The sequence below is a fragment of the Pipistrellus hanaki genome (assembly GCF_964339955.1).
Source record: "Pipistrellus hanaki genome assembly, chromosome: X".
In the NCBI taxonomy this organism is placed as follows: domain Eukaryota; kingdom Metazoa; phylum Chordata; class Mammalia; order Chiroptera; family Vespertilionidae; genus Pipistrellus; species Pipistrellus hanaki.
The window spans coordinates 31,323,158-31,345,062 of NC_140524.1; the positions used below are offsets into that span (position 1 = coordinate 31,323,158).

The 21,905-nt window shown below is 37.6% G+C and overlaps 1 protein-coding gene across 5 annotated transcripts in view; it reads left to right on the plus strand.

Moving 5' to 3' along the window:
- The window catches only part of TENM1 (teneurin transmembrane protein 1), a 915,501-nt gene extending 895,137 nt beyond the window's left edge, over positions 1-20,364 (plus strand). For all 5 annotated transcript variants that reach the window (XM_084870761.1, XM_084870765.1, XM_084870762.1 and 2 more), the window contains 5 exons: positions 3,598-3,894; positions 9,617-10,004; positions 10,834-12,054; positions 13,111-13,253; positions 14,868-20,364. In XM_084870761.1, coding sequence (XP_084726887.1) covers positions 3,598-3,894; positions 9,617-10,004; positions 10,834-12,054; positions 13,111-13,253; positions 14,868-15,626 — 2,808 coding nt within the window. In that variant the 3' untranslated portion in view covers positions 15,627-20,364. The remainder of the gene's footprint in view (positions 1-3,597; positions 3,895-9,616; positions 10,005-10,833; positions 12,055-13,110; positions 13,254-14,867) is intronic.
- The last annotated feature ends 1,541 nt before the right edge of the window (positions 20,365-21,905 follow it).

Below are 21,905 nucleotides of genomic sequence, written 5' to 3' on the forward strand. Positions count from 1 at the left end.
TTGCCCAGTAATTTCAGTTGTGTACTAAGGAAATATTTACTTACAAAAATGTTCAACAAAATATGAGATATAAAAGGAAAATGGAAAAAAATCTCTGATTTCCAACAATAGGAGAAAGGGTAAATAGATGCTTATTGTGCAAGAAGATATTATGCAACTATTAAAATCCACATTTTAAGAATATTTAATAACACAAGACATGCTCAAGATAAAACATTAGCTGAAGAAGTAGGATATAAAACTTTAAATATAATCCCAGTTGTCTTCTTTAAATGTATGGACACAGATTATGCAAAGAAAAGTAGGATAAATTGAATGAAATGCAGCAAACTATTAGCAATGATTTGCATTAGGTGGAAAAATAAGTAATTATTTCCTTTGTATATTTCTATAGTTTTCCATTTTTCTGCAATGAAAAAAAAACTATTACTTTTATAATCTGTGGTGGGGGTGGAGTATTGAGGAGGTATTTTTAAAGGCAAACTATACAAGATTACTGAGCAAGGAAAGACCAGAATCTTAAATGAGAATGTTGGCTTAAAAACTCTTTCTGGATCTCACTTTTTTTGTGGAATATAAAACACAAAACAAAAAACAGAACTCACAAAAACAGAGAACAGATTGGCAGTTGCTGGAGTCAGGAGGGTCAGGGATGGGCAAATGGATGAAGAGGGTTAAAAGGTACAAAATTCTGGTTATAAAATATGCAAGTTCTGAGGATGTAATGTACACCATGGTGACTATAGTTAACAATTCCGTATTGTATATTTAAAAGTTGCTAAGAGAACAGATCTTAAAAAATCATCACAAAAAAAAGGTTAATCAGACATTATTATGATCATTTTGCAATGTATACAAACATTTAATCATTATGTTATACACCTAAAGCTAATATAATGTTATATATCAACTAGGGGCCCAGTGCAAGAATTCGTGTACTTTGAAAGGACTGTAGACCACGAGGCTGCAGTGGGCACAAGGGCAGATTTTGGCCCATCCTCCACATCCCCAGCCAGCCCCCCCACCATGGTCCGGTCCACTGTCTGCTGGCAGCCCCACTACCACCGCTGTCACTCCCACATGCTGACAGTGCTGGCCCCAATGGTACCTGCTGAAGGCGTGGAGCAATTGGGGCCAGTGCCAGCAGCAGGTGCAAGAGGTGGCTGCCACCCTGATAGCCCCTCAGGAGCAGGAGTAGGTAGAGAAACCCCGATGGGTGATCAGGGCCAGCAGCTGCTACTTGTACCCGCTAACAGCACTGAGCATTGGGACCACTGCTGGGCTCCAGCAGCGGGTGGGGGTGAGGCCTGCACCAGCAGCAGGTATGAGCACTAAGTGGGACCCGGTGCATTGGAGCAAAGAATTTTCAGTAACCACCAGAGGCTCTCCCTGATGACAGAAACTGGTGTCCTGCCTTGGTCTGGCGCCCCTGCTCACCTACTCCACCATCCTGCCACAGCTGATGCCCACCATGTTCCACACTCTGCTGCCTGCTGCTGACACCTGCCATGTTCCATATGCATCCCCTGGTGGTCAGTGCACATCATAGTGACTGGTTGTTTGGTTGTTCAGTTGTTCCACCATTTGGTATATTTGCATATTAGGGTTTTATTATATATGATTATATCTCAATTTTAAGATTAAAAAATTTTTAAACTCTTTCTGAACTGGGATTTTGAAATTGGACTCTTGAGATCTCTCAAGGTTTTATGTTTGGGTTTTAGCGGCCCCTTGAGATTTTATTACAAATGATCATGTATGTGCTTATGTGCATTTTTCTGGGGACGTGGTGCATGGCTTTCAGATATTTAACCATAAAAAATGAACATAAAGTTTAGTTAAATAGCTAGTGAGTCCACTTAGTTCAACTATAGATGATATAGTCAAACCTTAATGTTGGTTTTTCCCCCCAACTCATTAACCTGATATTTAACATTTTGTTTGAGATTGTGTTGACAATTCCTATAGCTATAAACCTAGTACACCAAGCTACAATCACTTTGGAATCTGACACATGGGCCCATTCAAAAGCCCAACTAAAATTAGAAAAGTAATCATTATATTCTAAAAATAACAATTACTAATGCTATTTTTACACTTCACCAGGTACCTATATATGTAATCTCATTTCATTCTTAGCACAACTCTGTGGTATGAAGTGGCTCTATCACTCCTATTTCACAAATAAGGAAATGATAGAAGACATGACTGGTGCACAGTCAAACAAGTAGTTCAATATCTCCTGACCTCCGGGCCACTGCTATTTATACTTCTAAGTCTCTTCTTTCTTATTCTTACCTTGGTTCCTTGCCTTGGACTTCCTCCACCTGCATTAGAAATCTGTCCCTTGAAAGCTGAGCAAAGGGTACATGGTGACTTCGTACCATTTTTGCAACTTTGTGAGTCCTACTCTTTCAAAATAAGTTATAACAACAACAAAAAACTCAATAAAACTAAAACTGAACTAAACTGAAATAAATAAATTTTAAAAGCCCTCCCCGTGGTTTTCCACCTGCCCTTCCTTCAAAGCTCTGCTCTTCCACAGAGCCTTCTTCAGCTCTGTTGTGATCAGCCAGCCATAGCAGAAGTTACTAGTGGGACTGTCAAACATTGACACTATGAACTGAAGAGTAGAAAAAAACAGGTCAGTTGTCCAGTTGCTTTGAAAACCCAGTAAAAGTTGCCACTTCGTTAATTTTTAAACTTTTTCATTAACTCAGTTAGTTGTTAGGTCATCTTTTGTGGACCCAGCTGAATTTCCTAGGAGTCAGGCACCCCTGAGTGCTGACTTTCATGGAATCCATCTGAGATCCCTTGCACCAGGCTTTCTCTAGTACAACTATTTCTCAGGACAACTTCATGGTTGTGAGGTACACAGAAGGAATGCTAGCATGCAGTCAAGCAAGCTGAGAACCAGAACCAAGCCAAAAACTATTTCTAGACTTGGTGTCAAAACTAAATTCTATTTTTTACTTCCTTTAGTGGTGCCACCTGTGCAAATACTAGGGGACCTACCAACACATTTACCTGGTGGCCACCATGAAAATATTGCTGCTTGAGGTTCCATCACTAGGGGGCAACCTAAATATCCCTATGATAGAAGTAATATATCTCTAAACCCAAATGAACAAGGAAGCCTAAGAAGGGAATCTATATAAATTACAGGGGCCAATATATCTTTTTGTTCTGATTTCTAATCACATAAATAATTCATCCTTGTATGTTCTAGCCACATTACTGGTAAAGAGGGAGAAGTAAGTTCCAATCCTGAGTAGGCATCTGACTCACGTAAGATTACATAATTATTATAAATTGTGTCAGTAATTTTGAGGCTTAAAATGGGGCGGGGGACCAACAAGCTTCTATCGAGGATCTAGCGCATGCCAAGAGTTAAGACATAGCCCACCCCTCCAGGATTGTATGGTCTGATGGGAGAATAAAGATCAGTGTCATCTGAGGAAGGTGAAAGTCATTCAGATTCAAAGTCCAGAGACACTCCATTGTTGGAGAATCAGGAAAAAGTTGTGATTGTGTGTGTGCTAGATAGGGGGAACCAAGACAGAGCTTCAAATTAATTTTGTACCTCTTTTTTTGTAGGCCCATAACAGAAACCTACTGTCCATAGATTTTGATCATATAACACGCACAGGGAAGATCTATGATGACCATCGGAAATTCACCCTTCGAATTCTTTATGACCAAACTGGACGACCTGTTCTGTGGTCTCCTGTAAGCAGATATAATGAAGTGAACATCACGTATTCACCTTCAGGACTGGTGACGTTTATTCAAAGGGGGATGTGGAATGAAAAAATGGAATATGACCAGAGTGGAAAAATAATTTCAAGAACTTGGGCTGATGGGAAAATTTGGAGCTATACCTACTTAGAAAAGGTAAGTAAGTATATGGGGAAAATAAACTAGTTCTGAGATCTGACTGAGAATACTGTATCAAAAGTGGTCCTAATTACCCACCTTGGTAAGGACTGGCAAGAGAAAAGTCTTTGTTCTGGGTGTTCTGTCCCACAAAAAAAGTGTGTGTGTGCGTGTGTGTGTGTGTGTGTGTGTGTGTGTGTCCTATAAAAATAAGCTGTTTTGCAACTGAGAACTTTCCCTAACCCCACACTCTGCCACATACTTCAAATTGAAGTCAGCATAATGGCTTAGCTTTCTCCTCATTTGAGCATATTCAGTCATGCCGTTGAAAATGTATCTTTATTATTATGAAAGCCCATAGTGAGGAAAATAGGTAGAAAATTATAAAATTGTGTGTTAATGTATCTTAGCTCTGGAAAAGAGCCTCTTACACAGAGGACGAAGAATTCTAATTGTGTTAGGATAGTCAGTGACACTTTAGTAGTATACATTTGAGGACTAATTTTCACAAGTAATCAACTGTCAGAGGGACTGGTGGCAGTAGGGCTCATTGGTTATAGTCTTTTGTGTACAGCGAGTCTCGAGTAGCATCCATGATAGGAGCTCATGGCCTCTGGTAAGAACAGACAAGGACTTTAATCCTGCCACCAAAACCATTTGTCAAACATCAGCCCTCACACAGCAAAATATCTTCTAGCCAGATCAGCAGCAGAGTACAATAACAGAAATTGATCTCTATCTGCCATCTCAATTTCTAATATCCTAAGATAGTGTCTCTTGTTTCCTCAATCTATCCATTCAACTGAATTTATCAGTCTTGAATTAATTTCTGAGAAAATTGAAAAATGTTTTCCCTTGACCAGTAAAGGGTAATGAGCACAAGGTGACCCCTAGAAGTTTTTTAAAAAGTTATAGGAATTCGTAGCTCACAAGGCAAAATTTTGCTTTTGCACCCAACGATACCAAGCCTTTTTGATATACCCCCAGGGTTTCAAACAAAAGTGTGCCAGTGGTTGTATGTCATTATAAAAAAAATGATTCTACTATTTCCCAGAGTCAGTCACTGGGGGATTTGCCAAGTTGGAAATGCCTAGGAGATAAAGCTGGCCCCACTTGGGATGCAGGATAAAGAAAGGGGTTTTCTGCTGTATCCTTTTCTGCTGAAGAAATCTATTATATCTTTATTCTCTACACTGGGAATGTCTGAATCTTATAGAGTGGGACTTTCCTCTTTTGAATTTTGATAACAAGAATGACTGGCAAAATTATATGACTGATGTCCACAAAGGGCTGAACCTCTTACAAAATTGACTGAATCCAAATATTTGGTGGTATGTTTACATAAGCAAAACATATAATGATGACCTTCATACAAAAAAAAAAAAAGGTGCCACTGTTATGGAACACAGGCTGTATTATTTTTTTCAGAAGTGAGGATGGGTTTGCATTGCTTCTTCCTACATGTGGGTGGTGCAATAGCTAGCTCTCTTTAGGGAAACTACATGGGTTTGAACTCATAACCCCAACCTCATTAGCACTGTAGTCTGGCCATTGCGCTAATTGTATGGACAGTTGCATATGGCTCTCAGAAGACTTTCCTTTCAGGCTATCTATACAATAACAAAAGAGCCTATTGAGCACTTACATTTCAGCCCTGCATGCAGTATTAGCCTCTGAAACAATTTTATTGTTTCCTTTTTCTGAATTAGCTGATTATTTCATCAAACTTACTTGAGTGAAGAATCATGTGAAGCAAACTTCACATAAATTCTCTTTGCAGAAACTTAGTTGACAATAATTCTTTCAAAACAAAACAAAGAAAATTATGTGAAACTATCAGTGTCTGCAGTGGACAGAAATAAGATCTTATTGACATGAAATAGTGTATCAAGAAAAGCCCGGGTGACTTCCAAAGACTAGTTTTTTGACAAGAGAGACAAACGAAATCACTTGTGCCTTTTAGTTTATTTTTGTCCCTTTCTTGATTTCTAACTTGTTCTCTAATTAAACCATAGCCCCTATTAAGCAATCCTATTATGCAAAACTCAGAACCTACAAAACACATGGTTCTTTACTTTCTAAAAATTATTTACCATGGCATTGATCTTAACAGTGTTATGGACAGTGATAACTAATTCACCAAATAGATGTGATGATTAAATGAAATAACAATATAATGCACCTAGCACATCTTGTCACTCAAAAAATGTTGCTTTCTATTTGACTAGTGCATTATAGTATTTATTTTAAGACTGAGAACTTAAATGCTAGCACTTAGTGCTACTTGAAGGTAAATTAACACAGGAAAGAGTGGAAGGAAGAGAGAGAGGAAATTAAAACATCTTTGAAATTGTGATTCTAGGGGGAAAAAAGGAGAAAGAATATTGAATTTATAAAATCTTATTTACATGTAACTTTTTCAATGATGTAATGGGGTTCTGTGTCTTCCTATGCTCATTTCAGTCCTCTCTTGAACATGGCCTTTGCTTGCACATTTTTTCACTATATCTGGAGCAGAGCAAGGACAAAGAGGCTGGCTTTTGTAGTATATTTTAAAGTACAAATTCTCAAACTTTAAAATGTGTATTTCTTTTTATACCTCAAAGTACCTCTGGTATTACCTCTGTAAATTTGGTTGCCATACCTATACCATGATATATTTTAAAAGCAACAGCAGATATTTCACCTTAAGGTGCAGAAATTTTCTAAAAATTCTTTGACTTCCTCTAGAATAGGTGAAAGTTATATGGATCATTTTTATGCACAATGGTTTGTAGCCATTCGGAGAAAAATAATTATTTGGGTAATAGCTGAAGTTGCTTAAATAATCTCTTCTCTATTAAAAAATCAATTATTGTTTCTTAAATTTTCTCTGTGTGATCATTAATTTTCTATCTTGATTTATGAGACGCCTCTGAATTAATTATATTTAGAAGACTTGTGGAGCTAAAATTTTGTATTAGAGTAAATGTAAATCTTTCAGCTTCCTGAAATCATTCTTAAGAACTTCATTTTTAAGATGCATTTAAATATATTTTATAATAATTTAATAAGATGCTTTAGTCTAATACGTTTACACAAAATTGCCTTTTTGGGGTTGAAAATTTCAAAGGCAGCCTGGAGGGACAGATGCAGCCTGAGGCTTGAGCTTTCAGGTGGCCCCACACTGCCATCTGGTGGTTAATTGAATTTCTACCATTTCATTTCTATTGTTCAAAGGAGTACACAGGCATGATTGTTCCTTTCCTCTTCTTTACAATAATCTCCTTAGGGCCTCACAATCAATTTTACAAAATAAAAAAGTCTTCCACTCTATTTTTTGGACTAATAATAAATGGCCTTTTATCCTGTAGCAGCACTGTGGGCGTTGGATGGACCCCTAAGCATTGTTTTTTGAACAAACATGATAATGCCCACCCAAAGTGCAAAAGCAGCCAAGTGAGAGCTAAATGGTATTCTGACAACACAATGGTTACATTCATGAGATTTCTAATCACGTCATCCACATTCTTGCCATTGACAGGGAGCTTTAAAATGGACTAGGGAGTTTTAGAGACAGCACAGCATCAGCATCACCTAGAGCAGGGTCAGGCAGTGGTTGACTGCAGTGTGGATATGAGCAGGGGAGAGAACACAGTGGCGATGTGCAATCAATGTTTGGCAAGATTGATACAGCTATTGGGAAAGGCATGGCCCCAGCAGGCTGGTATTAGATAATATGTGGAAGCCATATGGTGATTGTCTCTGGCCTGCATCACAGATGGCAGATGTTACTTGTATATGGCCAGTTGACAGAAGAGAGTGCAATGAATTGGAAAATCTGACTTTTAGCACAGAGGTCATTAAAGATGTTTCCCGCCAATTCGCCCCAGGTTCTGCTTGATCAAGGAGGAAGTTCTCCCTTTGTGTCCTCATGTCCACGTAGAAGTGCAGAGGGATTTTCAGAGCTGCAGGTTGTCCATTTGTGATGAGGTGACAGGGTTTCCACCTGCAGCTCTGTATCCCCTGGTGGAGTACTTGATGGAAAAGAAAGGATGAGTGCTGAAACCGGTTTGGCTCAGTGGTAGAGCATCGGTCTGCGGACTGAAAGGTCCCAGGTTTGATTCCGGTCAGGGGCATGTACGTTGGTTGCGGCACATCTCCGGTAGGGGGTGTGGAAGAGGCAGCTGGTCAATGTTTCTCTCTCATCGACATTTCTAGCTCTCTATCTCTCTCCCTTCCTCTCTGTAAAAAATCAACAAAATATATTTTAGGAAAAAAAAAAGGATAAGTGACTGAGCAAATAAATGCTGACTTGGACTTCACAGTATTGACATGTGATTCAAAATCAATAATTCTCAGAAGGTCAGGGAGGATATGTAGTTTCAAAGACTTAGATGTACATTAGTGTGTTGGTATAATTCATATATATATATATATATATATATATATATATATATATATATATATGTAATTTGTATTTAGAAGATGAAAAGTGACCTGTGTTTTCATAACAGAAGCTTCAGAAAGTAAACCTTAACTAAGTCTATTTGCTTGATAAGGGAATTCTCAAGAAGGGAGAGGTAAAGCTTCCTTGGGGAGTTACATCAGAATTCCCCAGAGTGAGCAATTTTTCTTTTTCTTAAAAGATGAGATTTAAATGCTTTTCAATTAGTAATAGGGTTGATGTCTCCCTAAAACAGTGCTCTTTTTATGTTTAGATTCAAGATTAAAATAAGATAAGCCATTATCATTGAAATACCTAATAGAAGCAAAGTATTACATATTCCTCAACAAATAACTATTTCTGAAATACAGATCAGGTTAGGGAGAGAGAGCCCATATAATCAGAGGATTGTTCATTTTAATGGCATGTTCCCCTAATACAGTTTAAAGCATGAATTGCAAAGCAATAATAATAATATTTTATGCAACTTTTCACAAAGACATCTAGTACATGAAGTCAATCGACATGTTTTGGTGACTATAACTTAATGTGCGGCAAACCCTGCCCTCCATTTACCTGCCTCAAATTCATCTCCAAATTGAAACTACGGTAACTTTTCTAGAATAAGAACTTAAGTGTTTCTGCCAGCTGTGCGAATGTCCTGATCTTCAGCTTGCTTCCAGTGGTTCCCTGTAGCCAACATGTTTAAGTGCAAACTCCTTAGCATGGTTTAACAAGCTCAATATGATCTAGACCCAGCCTACCTAACTGCCCTCATCTCTTGCCATTCACCACCACTTCTGCCCCAACATACCCATGCTCTGGCAATACAAAATTCCTCTCATTCTCTGAAAAAGCCATGTTTTCTTTCTTATCCATACCCGCACAATTCTGTGCCCTCTGTCAAGAATACTCTCTCTCTCTACTCCGCTCCACCCACCTCTCTGCCTTCACCTAGTCAACCTTTAGGTCTCAAGGCAGATATCTGTTTCTCCAGGAAACCTTCCCTGACCTCTTAAGTCTGGATTAATTGCTCTTCCTCTGCCTTCCAAAAGCACCCTGTACTTCCCCTGTCATAACACATTTCACACTATATTGTAATAGCTTGGTTACTTGTCTCTCTCCATTAAACTGTAAGTTCTATGAGGATAGACATTATTATTGACCGCTACTGTATCAATTAGGGCCTACCACAATGTCTGGCACATAGTGAGTGCTTGGTAAATTTGTGTTGAATGTCTGGATATGTATTTCCTTTCATCTCTTCCACTCAGTGGTACATATTATGCTACTTTGCCCTTTGTCTCATTTCAGTCCGTGATGCTTCTCTTGCATAGCCAGCGGCGTTACATCTTTGAGTATGACCAATCGGATTGTCTGCTCTCAGTCACCATGCCTAGTATGGTGCGCCACAGCTTACAAACCATGCTTTCAGTGGGCTACTACCGGAATATCTATACCCCACCGGACAGTAGCACTTATTTTATCCAAGACTATAGTCGAGATGGCCGACTGCTACAGACCCTGCATGTGGGGACAGGGCGCAGAGTTTTATACAAGTATACCAAGCAAGCAAGGCTATCTGAGATTCTCTATGACACCACTCAAGTCACATTAACATATGAAGAGTCTTCTGGAGTGATTAAGACAATACACCTGATGCACGATGGCTTCATTTGCACAATCAGATACAGGCAAACAGGTTTGTTGTGAAAGGATGGTGATGTGTATACCACATCATATTTTTAATGAGATTGTTGCTGTCCACAGTATGAGATAGAAGCAATAACCTATAGACATTGAATCCAACAAACTGTCATTTTACCTATCCAAGTGTCTTCTATTAACAATTCAAAATACATGCTGCATGAAGCTGATTCCTTAAAAACATGCAATGTATTTCTTTTTTCTCTCGTTTCTCAAGAAAGCTGAGATTTAAGTACCTAATCTAACTGTACCTGCTTCCTACTCACCACCAAATCTTCCCAAAGATGCAGTTGCAAGATATGAGTCTCACTGAAGCTAGTTCATGCCCTGTATAACCTCTGTCTCAGCTGATGGCAAATTATCTTCAGAAGTCAGAATTTTGTATTATATTTCAACCTTTGGGTTTCTAAAATGCCCAAATCCAGTTCCTTGAATACTGGACTTTGTCAAAACCTGACCCTCTGATTTTTTAACCCAGGTTAAATGAATTGAAAGTACTTTTGTCAGTGATTATAAAAAGAAAGCATGTTTATACTATCAGTTTCCTCATCTCAACCAGTGAATGGGTTATTGCTTCTATAGTTCCTCTAATTCAGTTATTCTATAATATACAGTATTTTAATTTTTTTCAAATCTGATGACCACACTATGAGAATATATACTATGAAATGATATACCCAGACATTAGATATCAGAAGTTAATCTCATGATTTTATTTTGAAAATAAAAGCATTAATACTAAAGAAAATAACACTAGACCTTTCTGATTGCTAAACATTAAACACCTAGTTTTGTTCTCATTATATTGATTTTGATTCCTCCAGGACCTCTTATTGGACGCCAGATTTTCCGATTCAGTGAAGAAGGTCTTGTGAATGCTCGGTTTGACTACAGCTACAACAACTTCCGCGTCACCAGCATGCAAGCTGTGATAAATGAAACCCCTTTGCCCATAGACCTATACCGATATGTTGATGTCTCTGGTAGAACAGAGCAGTTTGGAAAATTTAGTGTGATCAATTATGACTTAAATCAGGTCATAACTACTACAGTGATGAAGCACACCAAGATCTTCAGTGCCAATGGCCAAGTTATTGAAGTCCAATATGAAATCCTAAAGGCAATTGCCTACTGGATGACTATTCAATATGATAATATGGGCCGTATGGTAATATGTGATATAAGAGTAGGAGTAGATGCCAATATAACAAGATATTTCTATGAATATGATGCTGATGGGCAACTTCAAACTGTTTCTGTAAATGATAAAACCCAGTGGCGTTATAGTTATGATCTGAATGGCAACATCAACCTTTTAAGCCATGGGAATAGTGCTCGTCTTACTCCTCTCCGATATGATCTCCGGGATCGCATCACCAGGCTAGGAGAAATTCAGTATAAAATGGATGAAGATGGCTTTCTGAGGCAGAGGGGAAATGATATCTTTGAATATAATTCTAATGGTCTGCTGCAGAAAGCCTACAATAAGGCTTCTGGCTGGAGTGTGCAGTATTACTATGACGGGCTTGGGCGACGTGTTGCCAGTAAGTCCAGCCTAGGACAGCACCTCCAGTTCTTCTATGCAGACCTTGCCAACCCCATAAGAGTTACACATTTGTACAACCACACGAGCTCAGAGATTACATCCCTGTATTATGATCTCCAAGGTCACCTTATTGCCATGGAACTAAGCAGTGGTGAAGAATATTATGTAGCCTGTGATAATACAGGCACCCCGCTGGCTGTGTTCAGCAGTCGAGGTCAGGTGATAAAAGAGACATTGTACACGCCCTATGGAGATATCTATCATGACACTTACCCTGACTTTCAGGTTATCATTGGTTTTCATGGAGGACTCTATGATTTTCTTACTAAATTAGTGCACCTGGGGCAAAGGGATTATGATGTTGTTGCTGGTAGATGGACGACGCCTAATCATCACATATGGAAACAGTTGAACCTCCTTCTTAAACCATTCAACCTCTACTCCTTTGAAAATAACTACCCAGTTGGCAAAATTCAAGATGTTGCAAAGTATACCACAGGTATTTAAGCAGTGTAAAACTTTACAATGATGTAAAGTGATAACTCGGTGTTTATCACATAATCTCAATGCCTTTGTAAACATGCTTCCTCTTCCTGCCAGTTAGCCCACAAGTTATTGTGAAGTCACTCTCTTCCTTAAACTTCTAGAGTGAGAAAAAACTGTTCATAACCACGATGCTTTTGCATTGAAGTATATCTTTTCTTACCTTGTAAGCTGTTTGTAGTTTTCATGCTTAAAAACTTATACAAGTAATTTTATAAAAGAAAAATTCAGGATATGTTGCATCAAATAAATCTAACATCACAGTCTGTGTGGCCTTAATACCACTACCATGTTAACAATTTCAGTACATGCCCTAGCTCGTTTGGCTCAGTGCATAGAGCATTGACCTGTGGACTGAAGGGTCCCAAGTTCAATTCTGGCCAAGGGCATATGCCTGTTCGTGGGTTCAATCCCCAGGTGGGGGGAGGTGGGGAGGCCTGCAGGAGACAGCTGATCAATGATTCTCTCATTATTTATGTTTCTATATCTCTAACCCTCTCTTCCTCTCTGAAATCAATAAAAATATTTTTTAAATAATTTAAGTACAAAAAAAAGGACCTCGCCATGTAGCTCAGTTTGTTAGAGCATCTTCCCGATACACCAAGTTTAGGGCATGATTCCCATTCAGGGCATATATAAGAATCAATCAGTGAATGCATAAATAAACAGAACAACAAATCTCTCTCTCTCTCTCTCTCTCTCTCTCTCTCTCTCTCTCTCTCTCTCTCTCTTTCTCTCTATTTCTCTCTCTCTGAAAAAGAAGAAATACATTTTTAAAAATAAAAACAAGAATTTCAATGCAGTAAAATGAGCCTATCTGTGATTATCCATGAATCAAAATGTTTCCCAGTATAGGATCATATGTTTTAGAGTGGGTGATATAAGGGGGAGTTTTATTCCTAACTTCCCATTGACTAAACATATTGAAGGCAGGAGAGGCATCTTTAAAATTTCCCACAAAGGTTGTCAAGTAAGGGCTTTAAATTTTTTTCCCTTTAATTTTGTCTCGCAGACATTGGCAGTTGGTTGGAGCTATTTGGTTTCCAGTTACACAATGTACTACCTGGATTTCCCAAACCAGAGTTAGAAAATTTGGAATTAACGTATGAGCTTCTACAGCTTCAGACTAAAACTCAAGAGTGGGATCCTGGAAAGGTTAGTATCTTTTTGCCATCTCTGCTTAGCTGAAAAAATAAAATAAAATAAATAAAAATAAAAATAAAAACAGGAGAGCATCTAACACTATGAAATGGTATTAACATATATTTGGTTACTTATTTTTGAGTTGTCTTTAATATTCACTAAAATATCATGATTAAGGACAAAGTAGAACAAAAGCTTTCATGGGGAAAGTATCAGGGGATTAGAGTTCTTGGAAAAGAAAAGACTAACATGTGACTTGAGGACTCCTCGGGTAGACAAACAACAGGAAAGAGGAACTGAACTTCTAAAATTCTGAAATGGGCTACCAAGTTCAATTACAGATTTCCAACTGCAAAATAATTTAGGGCAAAGTGCACGAAGAGCATGGGAATAACAGAATTAAATTATTTTGATAAAGAAAAAGTATATATAAGCAGTGAAGCAAAAATAGTATTACAGTGATAATCTCTGGAAAAATATGAATACCAAAACCATGTTTTAGCAGATGATTTTATCAGGAGTATGAAGTGCAAGTGAAAACAAGAAGGAACTTTTTTATTTTAATTGAAAAAATAAGAATTTCTGTGTTAGCAAAACACAGAAATTTCATTTCCTTGGACCAACCATTTGGCTTTAACATAAACTGAAATGTGTGTGGGAAGGCTTGGGATTTAAGTGTAAGAAAATATAAGGGAAAAGAAATTCTAAATAGGTTCTATAGGCTTTTCCTTTTTTGTAAATACATATAATATGTAAATGCTTTTTGTAATTAAAAGTACTAAAGAAGTTTAGCAAAATGTTGAAAATTGTTGAAGCTTTCTATTGGATACTTGAAGGTTCATTATTCTGTTCTGTTTCTTCATATGTAAGAAAATTTTCATAATAAAAAGTTTTTATTTTAAGTTCACGTAAGAAGGTCAGCAAACTTCTTGCTGGTTTGCTATTGTTATTTATAAAGTCATAACTGCTTGAAAGCAAGAATGATGCCGTATGCATCTCTTTATATCTCCCTGTGCTGAACATATTACTCTACACACAGTCATAACAGCTAGTTGGTTTTAATTAAATTGGCAAACATGAAATGCCTTTGTTTGGGGGGAGCTGGACCCACTTTATTGGAAGTGCCTTCTAACTCTGAATTTCTGTGCTATCAAGTTTGAACATATTTTCTTTTAATTAAAATATATTTTATTGATTTTGTACAGAGAGGAAGGGAGAGAGATAGAGAGCTAGAAACATCGATGAAAGAGAGTCATCAACCAGCTGCCTCTTGCACACCCCCTACTGGGGATGTGCCCGCAACCAAGGTACATGCCCTTGACCAGAATCGAACCCGGGACCTTTCAGTCCCCAAGCCGACGCTCTATCTGTTGAGCCAAACCGGTCTCGGCAAGTTTGAACATATTTTCTTATGTTTAACTCACCAAGATACCAAGAAATGCATGCCAAATAATCATGTCACCTGTTAGTCTTTTCTTTCCAAATCTCAGATGAAGAGATTCCAAATTTGGCTTGTTTATAAATCACAAACCAGCAAATTGCAAGCCTTTGCTTTCCACAGTCAGCAACCGTATGGCAGGTGTTTAATCCTGTGCCACATTTGCACTATCCTTTCTTCTTTCCTAGACTATCTTGGGTATTCAGTGTGAGCTCCAGAAACAGCTCAGGAATTTCATTTCCTTGGACCAACTTCCCATGACTCCCCGATACAATGATGGACGATGCCTTGAAGGAGGGAAGCAACCAAGGTTCGCCTCTGTTCCTTCTGTTTTTGGGAAAGGTATTAAATTTGCCATCAAGGATGGCATAGTAACAGCCGACATTATAGGAGTAGCCAATGAAGATAGCAGGCGGCTTGCTGCCATTCTCAATAATGCTCATTACCTGGAAAACCTACATTTTACCATAGATGGGAGGGACACTCACTACTTCATTAAGCTTGGGTCTCTGGAGGAAGACCTGGTGCTCATCGGTAACACTGGGGGGAGGCGGATTCTAGAGAATGGTGTCAATGTCACTGTGTCCCAGATGACTTCTGTGTTAAATGGGAGGACTAGACGGTTTGCAGATATCCAGCTCCAGCACGGGGCTCTGTGCTTCAACATCCGGTATGGGACAACAGTCGAAGAGGAAAAGAATCACGTGTTGGAGATCGCCAGACAGCGCGCTGTGGCCCAGGCCTGGACTAAGGAACAAAGAAGATTGCAAGAAGGGGAAGAGGGTATCCGGGCATGGACAGAGGGGGAAAAGCAGCAGCTTTTGAGCACTGGGAGGGTACAAGGTTATGATGGGTATTTTGTTTTGTCTGTTGAGCAGTATTTAGAACTCTCTGACAGTGCCAACAATATTCACTTTATGAGACAGAGTGAAATAGGCAGGAGGTAACAAAAAAATCTCTGCCTTTGCGTCACCAAAGACTGCCTGTTTTTAAAACATAAAATGGTTTATTGTATTGGTTTTCTAGATCCAAACTCTGTATATGTAAATATGGAGGAAAAACATATCCAACTGCCTTTCAATGTGACGGAAGATGGTATTTTAATATTGTTTGTTTAAACTCTTTAAGAAATGACAGAGATTTTTAGTTCTCGTGTGGCAGTATTCAAAATAACACAAGTAAAACTGAAACAGCTAAAAACAAAAGGTTTTCAGAAAGCACCACTTTAAATTTGTCGAGCCATGCATATATGTGTATGTGTGTGTGTATGTATGTATGTATATATATATATATATATATATATATATATATGCAAATATACAGAAAGAACCCAAGGTTCTATATCTCTATTGAGACATGAAGTTTCATATTTAACTGTGGGCAGAAAAAGTGGTGCAATAGTTATCTAAACCTTGCATTTTGAAAGACTGCCAGCCCTTTCACATTTTCCAGATCTGCTATAGGACACTTCAGAGAATTGTGAAATGTCCTCAGCCACAATCTCCTAGAGTCGAGAACCATTTGCCCTTTCTCCCTGATTATTCCTTCCTGCTTGTTAAAGTAAATGCCATGTTGTTGTGCTGTGTTTTGGCGTGTGGTGGCTGCGTTCTGTCTACCATGCTTCCCTGTGGGTGTGGTACCCAGACTGAATTGCCACAATTTGCTTGTGTGTGCGTTATACCAAGGCAGCTGGCCCATGTAACTTCTCCCATGCCACCTGTTTTGACTACATTTTGTTTTACTAAATTGTTCAGCTATATTGGTGTCATGTAAGCATAGCTTTTATTAACCTGGGTAGGAATTTCTCATTTATATATAGGGTGTGTTTTGGTCATAGTTTCACATTAGTGATTCAATATTTATACACTAATCCAATGGTTTTGTGCACACGAAAGGTGACTTACTACAAAGAATGATTCTGGTACAAAAAGAAAGAGAGGCTTTAGCAGGCATACATGCCTGGGATGCTGATAAATTTCATTCACTACTACTGCAGAAATTCATAAGAGCCAAAACCTTTAAAAACTAGACTGAATACTAATCTTGAAAGGAACATATCAAAGGGGAGACCAAGCTAAACATCACAGTAGTTGCTCTACATTGTTTCAGCTCAGTTATATTTATCTTTTAAATGTACCATTCTGTATTGAACATCTCCCAACCATAGTCAGGAAATTTAATTAAGTGTACCTTTTCCAACCTAAAACATTTCAACTAATTATAGAGAAGCAGACTATTATTTACCAAAATAATGTATATGGTTAGTTATTTTAGTTCTCTGCCTTTGCCCATTAAATTGCTTTAATCATATCTCCTGCCTAGGAAAATAACTATTTTCCAGGAAGGAAGTGTGATTTTCTTCTGTAATCATTTAAAAGTTGGGAAAAGATCAGGATTAGTGTTAATGTCAGCTGCAGTTTGTCAGTCTCTAAGAATCCTGTAGTAAAAGAAGCCCTTGGTGATCTGGGAGATTTGTGCCCAGGGTCAAAGAGACAGTTTATAAAATGCTGTGTAATTGCAAGTTACCACGAATGAAAATGCATGACAGCGTGATGTGGCCTGTAGAAAATCCCCCTGAGCCAGCTTTAGCACTTTCATCCCGATTCTGAACACTTGCTGTGTCTAAAGGACAATTTACGATGGAATGTTACAGTATGGATTCTTTCCAGCTACTACCTAAATGCAGTGTGGTGGTCATTGCCTTGCTTTGTGATGACAGTGTCTTTGAAAAGATGCAAAGTCAGAATCCAGGCTCAGGCCAAGGTTTTTAAAGAGTCTGGCTCCTTACTATACAAAGTAGAGTGAGGGAAAGACAAGGACCCACAGATTGTAGAGGAGGGTTTATCTAAACATTTTATTTTCAAAACCTTTATGTTGGCATTACCACATTCTTACACATGTATTGAAAGACAGTGAGAGAGAGAAGATTCATGATGAACTCAACTCTTGAGTTGGAAACACACCAACTCAAGAGATTACTAATCCAGACTACAATCATATTATTGGTTTTTATCCCTGTATCAGCAGTGTGTTACTGGTACAGTATTTATTCAGGATGGGATTCTAAAATGACTTAAAAACTTGTTGAAAATTTGAATACCTCCACACCAGTCTAAAAATGGACCTTAAGTTCCTAGAACCTCTGACGTTCTTTTAAATTAATGGAAAAATCATTTGGGATCTATATATTGAGTACATTCATAACTGTGATGATGTATTTGATCACTAACCCAAGAGTCTATTTTGCTTATATTTTAAGTGATTTTAATTTTTGCAATTCACTGATGGTGTATCATTTTCAAACTGCTTAAAATATTCATTAGAAACAAATATTTGAAGATTTTACTTAATAGTAATTACCTTGAACTGTGCATTTCTAGTTTGTAATACATATTTATTTAGTTTGTGCCTTTCATTTCTGAAAGTTATATTTGTATTATATTCAGGAAATGCACTTTTTATCACTTACAGCTGTGGTTTTCATACTGCCTTGAACTATTACTGTTCTCTTTACCACTTCCAAAGTTTTTTGGAGGAAAGAGAAAAACCCCAAAAGGTTAACACTAATAAGTAGTAAATGTAAGAGAAACATTTTGGCATTTCTTATTAAGAATGTGGAGATACTGAGTATTGAGTACATTGCTTCTTATTTGGCTGACTACAAAGAATGCCTTCATTGACTGGTAGTTCTGAAGTTTAAATTAATGACAGGACAATTCATTTGCATTTCCTGATGAAAGTAAAAGCATTTAAAGAGAAATAGTTGATGTTTCACACCCAACAGACTGGCAGCTGACATTAAACAGCCACACTCCATTCAGTCAGTCAGAGTGAGAGCACCGTAGTTGGGCCCTCCTCTGAAGAACATTCTGGGCTAGAGGCCGGGAACACTCTGTGGTTGTATTCCCTGTGTTTTTTCCTAGTTAGGCCCATTTTATTTGTGCTTTTTTGTTGTTGGTTTGGTTTGTTTTTACTTTTGCACTATAGTCTAGAGATCCAAATGAGCTGAAAATTTCACAGTTTAACAGACATTTAAATACATTTATTTTTAGTTGTCATTCTAATCATTATTGATTAGAAGCATGACTCCTGAAAGGGAAATAAATCCAAATTTTAGCAAAATACTCATTATATAAATAGGCATATGTTTTATTTTTAACCCAGCAAAATAATGTATAAAATAAGTGTGTCTTTCCCTGTCAATTTATCTAGAAGATCTATAATATATAGACTATATAAATATATATAATATATGCAGCATAGCCAAATGTATGAAAAGTTAATAATGTATAATTTGGAACTCATATGCTAAACTACATAGAGAGTCTAAAAGTAAATTATAATTTTCACAACATTTTTCTTTTTCATCACTGTTGCACAGTTTCACGCATTCTACCATGTTATTTCTACATTTTTCTTCTTTTCGTTCCTTTAAATTTATTTATTTATTTATTTATTTATTTATTTATTTATTTATTTCTATTTTTTTACCAGACCAGGCCCCACTATAATACCGTAACCTAAGAGAGTCAGGGCAAAGTTTTTGCATTTATGAAGATATGTTTCTGTGAGAGCAATTGTAGTGACGTTCAGTGGTAATGGAAGCAAAAGTACAGTAATCAAGTATTGAAAGAAACTTGGAGAGACTTGGGTGTATTGTAGCTTATGGAAAACGGAAGGCTACAGACTGGATGCAATATTCTTGTTTTCTTGGAGAAACTCATATACACATAGCCGACCTAACTAGTACTAGATTCTGACTGCTCTTCCACAGCCTTCTGTAATGTTGTTTATTCTGGAAAGAAAAAAAAAGCAAAAACACAAAAAAAAACACAAAAAACAAAAAAGCAAAACAAAAAAACCTGGAAAACAACAAACAGCAACAAAAAAGAATTCAACCACAAAATAGTGACTGTTATGTCAGTGTGTCCTTCATGTGAAAGCTATTAAGGACCAAATATACTACTGTGTGTAAGAAGAAATTACTTCCTAAACAGTAAGTGAAAATAGTTAGAGTTAAACTTGCTGTGGATTTTGTCTTGGCGGTTGTCATCTTACATTATTTGTCAAAGGAAATGTGTTTGGCAGTTAAAAATCTTTCCTTAGATTTAGTGGTGGACTTTAACCTCTTAAATAAATGTTAGTATATCAGATTGTGTCCTTGAAAAATATTTTACTTGTATGAATCATGACAATGTCTAGATCTTTACTATTCTTCTGGCAAAAGCATCAGTAAGAGAAAAGGTGAAAAAGAGAAGTATAGCCTTTATGTCAGAAAAATATTCTTTTTAGCTGCTTACTTTCTCATGAGAAGTAAAGATGTTTACAGTGTATGCCAAGATTTTCAGTTTCTATATAACAACAGTTAGAGGTTCTAATCATACTGAAAATTGTGTTATAATGGCCTGAGCCATGTTGCTAGGAAACAATAGGTTCCAATTTTGTATTCCTGCTCTCACTCCTGTGCTGAAAAGTGACTGAATACTGTACAGGTTCATGTTCTCTGGCTGCAGTTAAATGGTCTTTTGCATTTTGCTCTGGTTTTCAGGCCAGAAGCATGCATTTTTCTACAAGAGCATCACAACAACATGCTGTACATATTTAAAGTTCAACATTATGTGTCGATATTTGAAAGAAAAAAGTACTTTGAATATTTCGTTTTTAAAAAATAAAATAGCAAATGAACGCCGTGTCCCATTTTATTCATGCGCCAAATGACCTTCTCCAGTCAGTCCAGTCACCTGAGATGAAAAGGGGCTTCCCTATCAGGGAACGATAAACCTGCATTATCTTGAAAATATAGTCACAAAAATAAAAAAGGCACTAATCCTAAGCAGACATCTCTCCATTTTTATTTTTCATACAAATAGACTATCTGGCACAAATGACCATTTAATAATAATAATAAAAAGAATAGTAGCTGTTGAAATTTTAAATGCTTCTAGGCTATGATTTATAAAAAAGTTTCTCTCCTGTTGATGTGTTTCTGGGCAATAGAAAAAATATCAAGAATTGTAAGACGGGGCTGGGGGAGAGTTAGGGCACCCAAATGCATTGGTAAAGAAATAAATGGCAGGGAGGGCAATCAGGAAAGACTCAAAAACAATAGCTCTTCTGAGTCCGTAGGTCCTGGGCAATTACAATGACCATTTGGCCCTGATTTTTTCACAGGAAGACATTTACTAGTGACACAGGGAAAGCTGGCCAACAGACATTCCCAAATGCAACTTGATAATAATGGGGTGCAATAGTCCAAACAGTCGATTCCTGAAACTGGCTTGGAATCCTGGAATTTACAGCACTTTCTAAAATGCCCCACTGCCTTACATTCACAAATATATTCAGATACAGTGAAAAGATTCATAAAGCAAAAGACACTCCCGATTATCTCAGCACAGCCCATCAGCAAAATGCAGCATGGGGTGCTGGTGGGGATAGATATTAGTGTCATCTGGAGATATTTTTTTTCAAAATACGCATCCCACCCTCAGAGTACAAAAAGAAAGAGGCAGGCACTTCTACACAGAGAGAATTATTAGAGAGCTAAGAGATTTCTCCATATTCTCCATTCACTCTCACTTTGAGAGATCTTTGAATATCAATGTCATTCAATAGTAATAGTACTACCTTACATTTAAATAATTCTAGCACCTCAATAATCCTGTGAGTTAAGCAAGATGTAATTGTTCCTCCCTGGCAAATGCAATAATAACAACGGACTCACTTAACGTAAATCTGGAAGGAAAATTCAAGTTTCATCTGTTATGTTGATGGGTCTTCTGCAGTTGATCACATTTGTTATAGCTTTCTACAAACAAATATTCATTTTAGCCCTAGCAGGTTTGGCTCAGTGGATAGAGCACCAGCCTGCAGACTGAAGGGTCCCAGGTTTGATTCCTATCAGGGGCACGTGCTTCAGTTGCAGGCTCAATCCCTGGCCCTGGTTGGGGTGTGGGCTGGAGGCAACCAATCGATGTGTCTCTCTCACATTGATGTTTCTCTCTCTGTGTCTCTCTTCCTCCCTTCTGCTCTCTCTGAAAATCAATAGAAAAATGTCCTCTGGTGAAGATATATATTCATTTTTAAAGTCAAATGGCCTAATGTTGAAAATTCAGCCTTTTACTACAAGTTTGGCCAATGATCCCAAATTATGAAAGTGTCTAAACTGGGTTGTTTAACTTCACCCCTAGCTGCAAACCTGCAAACTACGAAATAATGGTATTCCA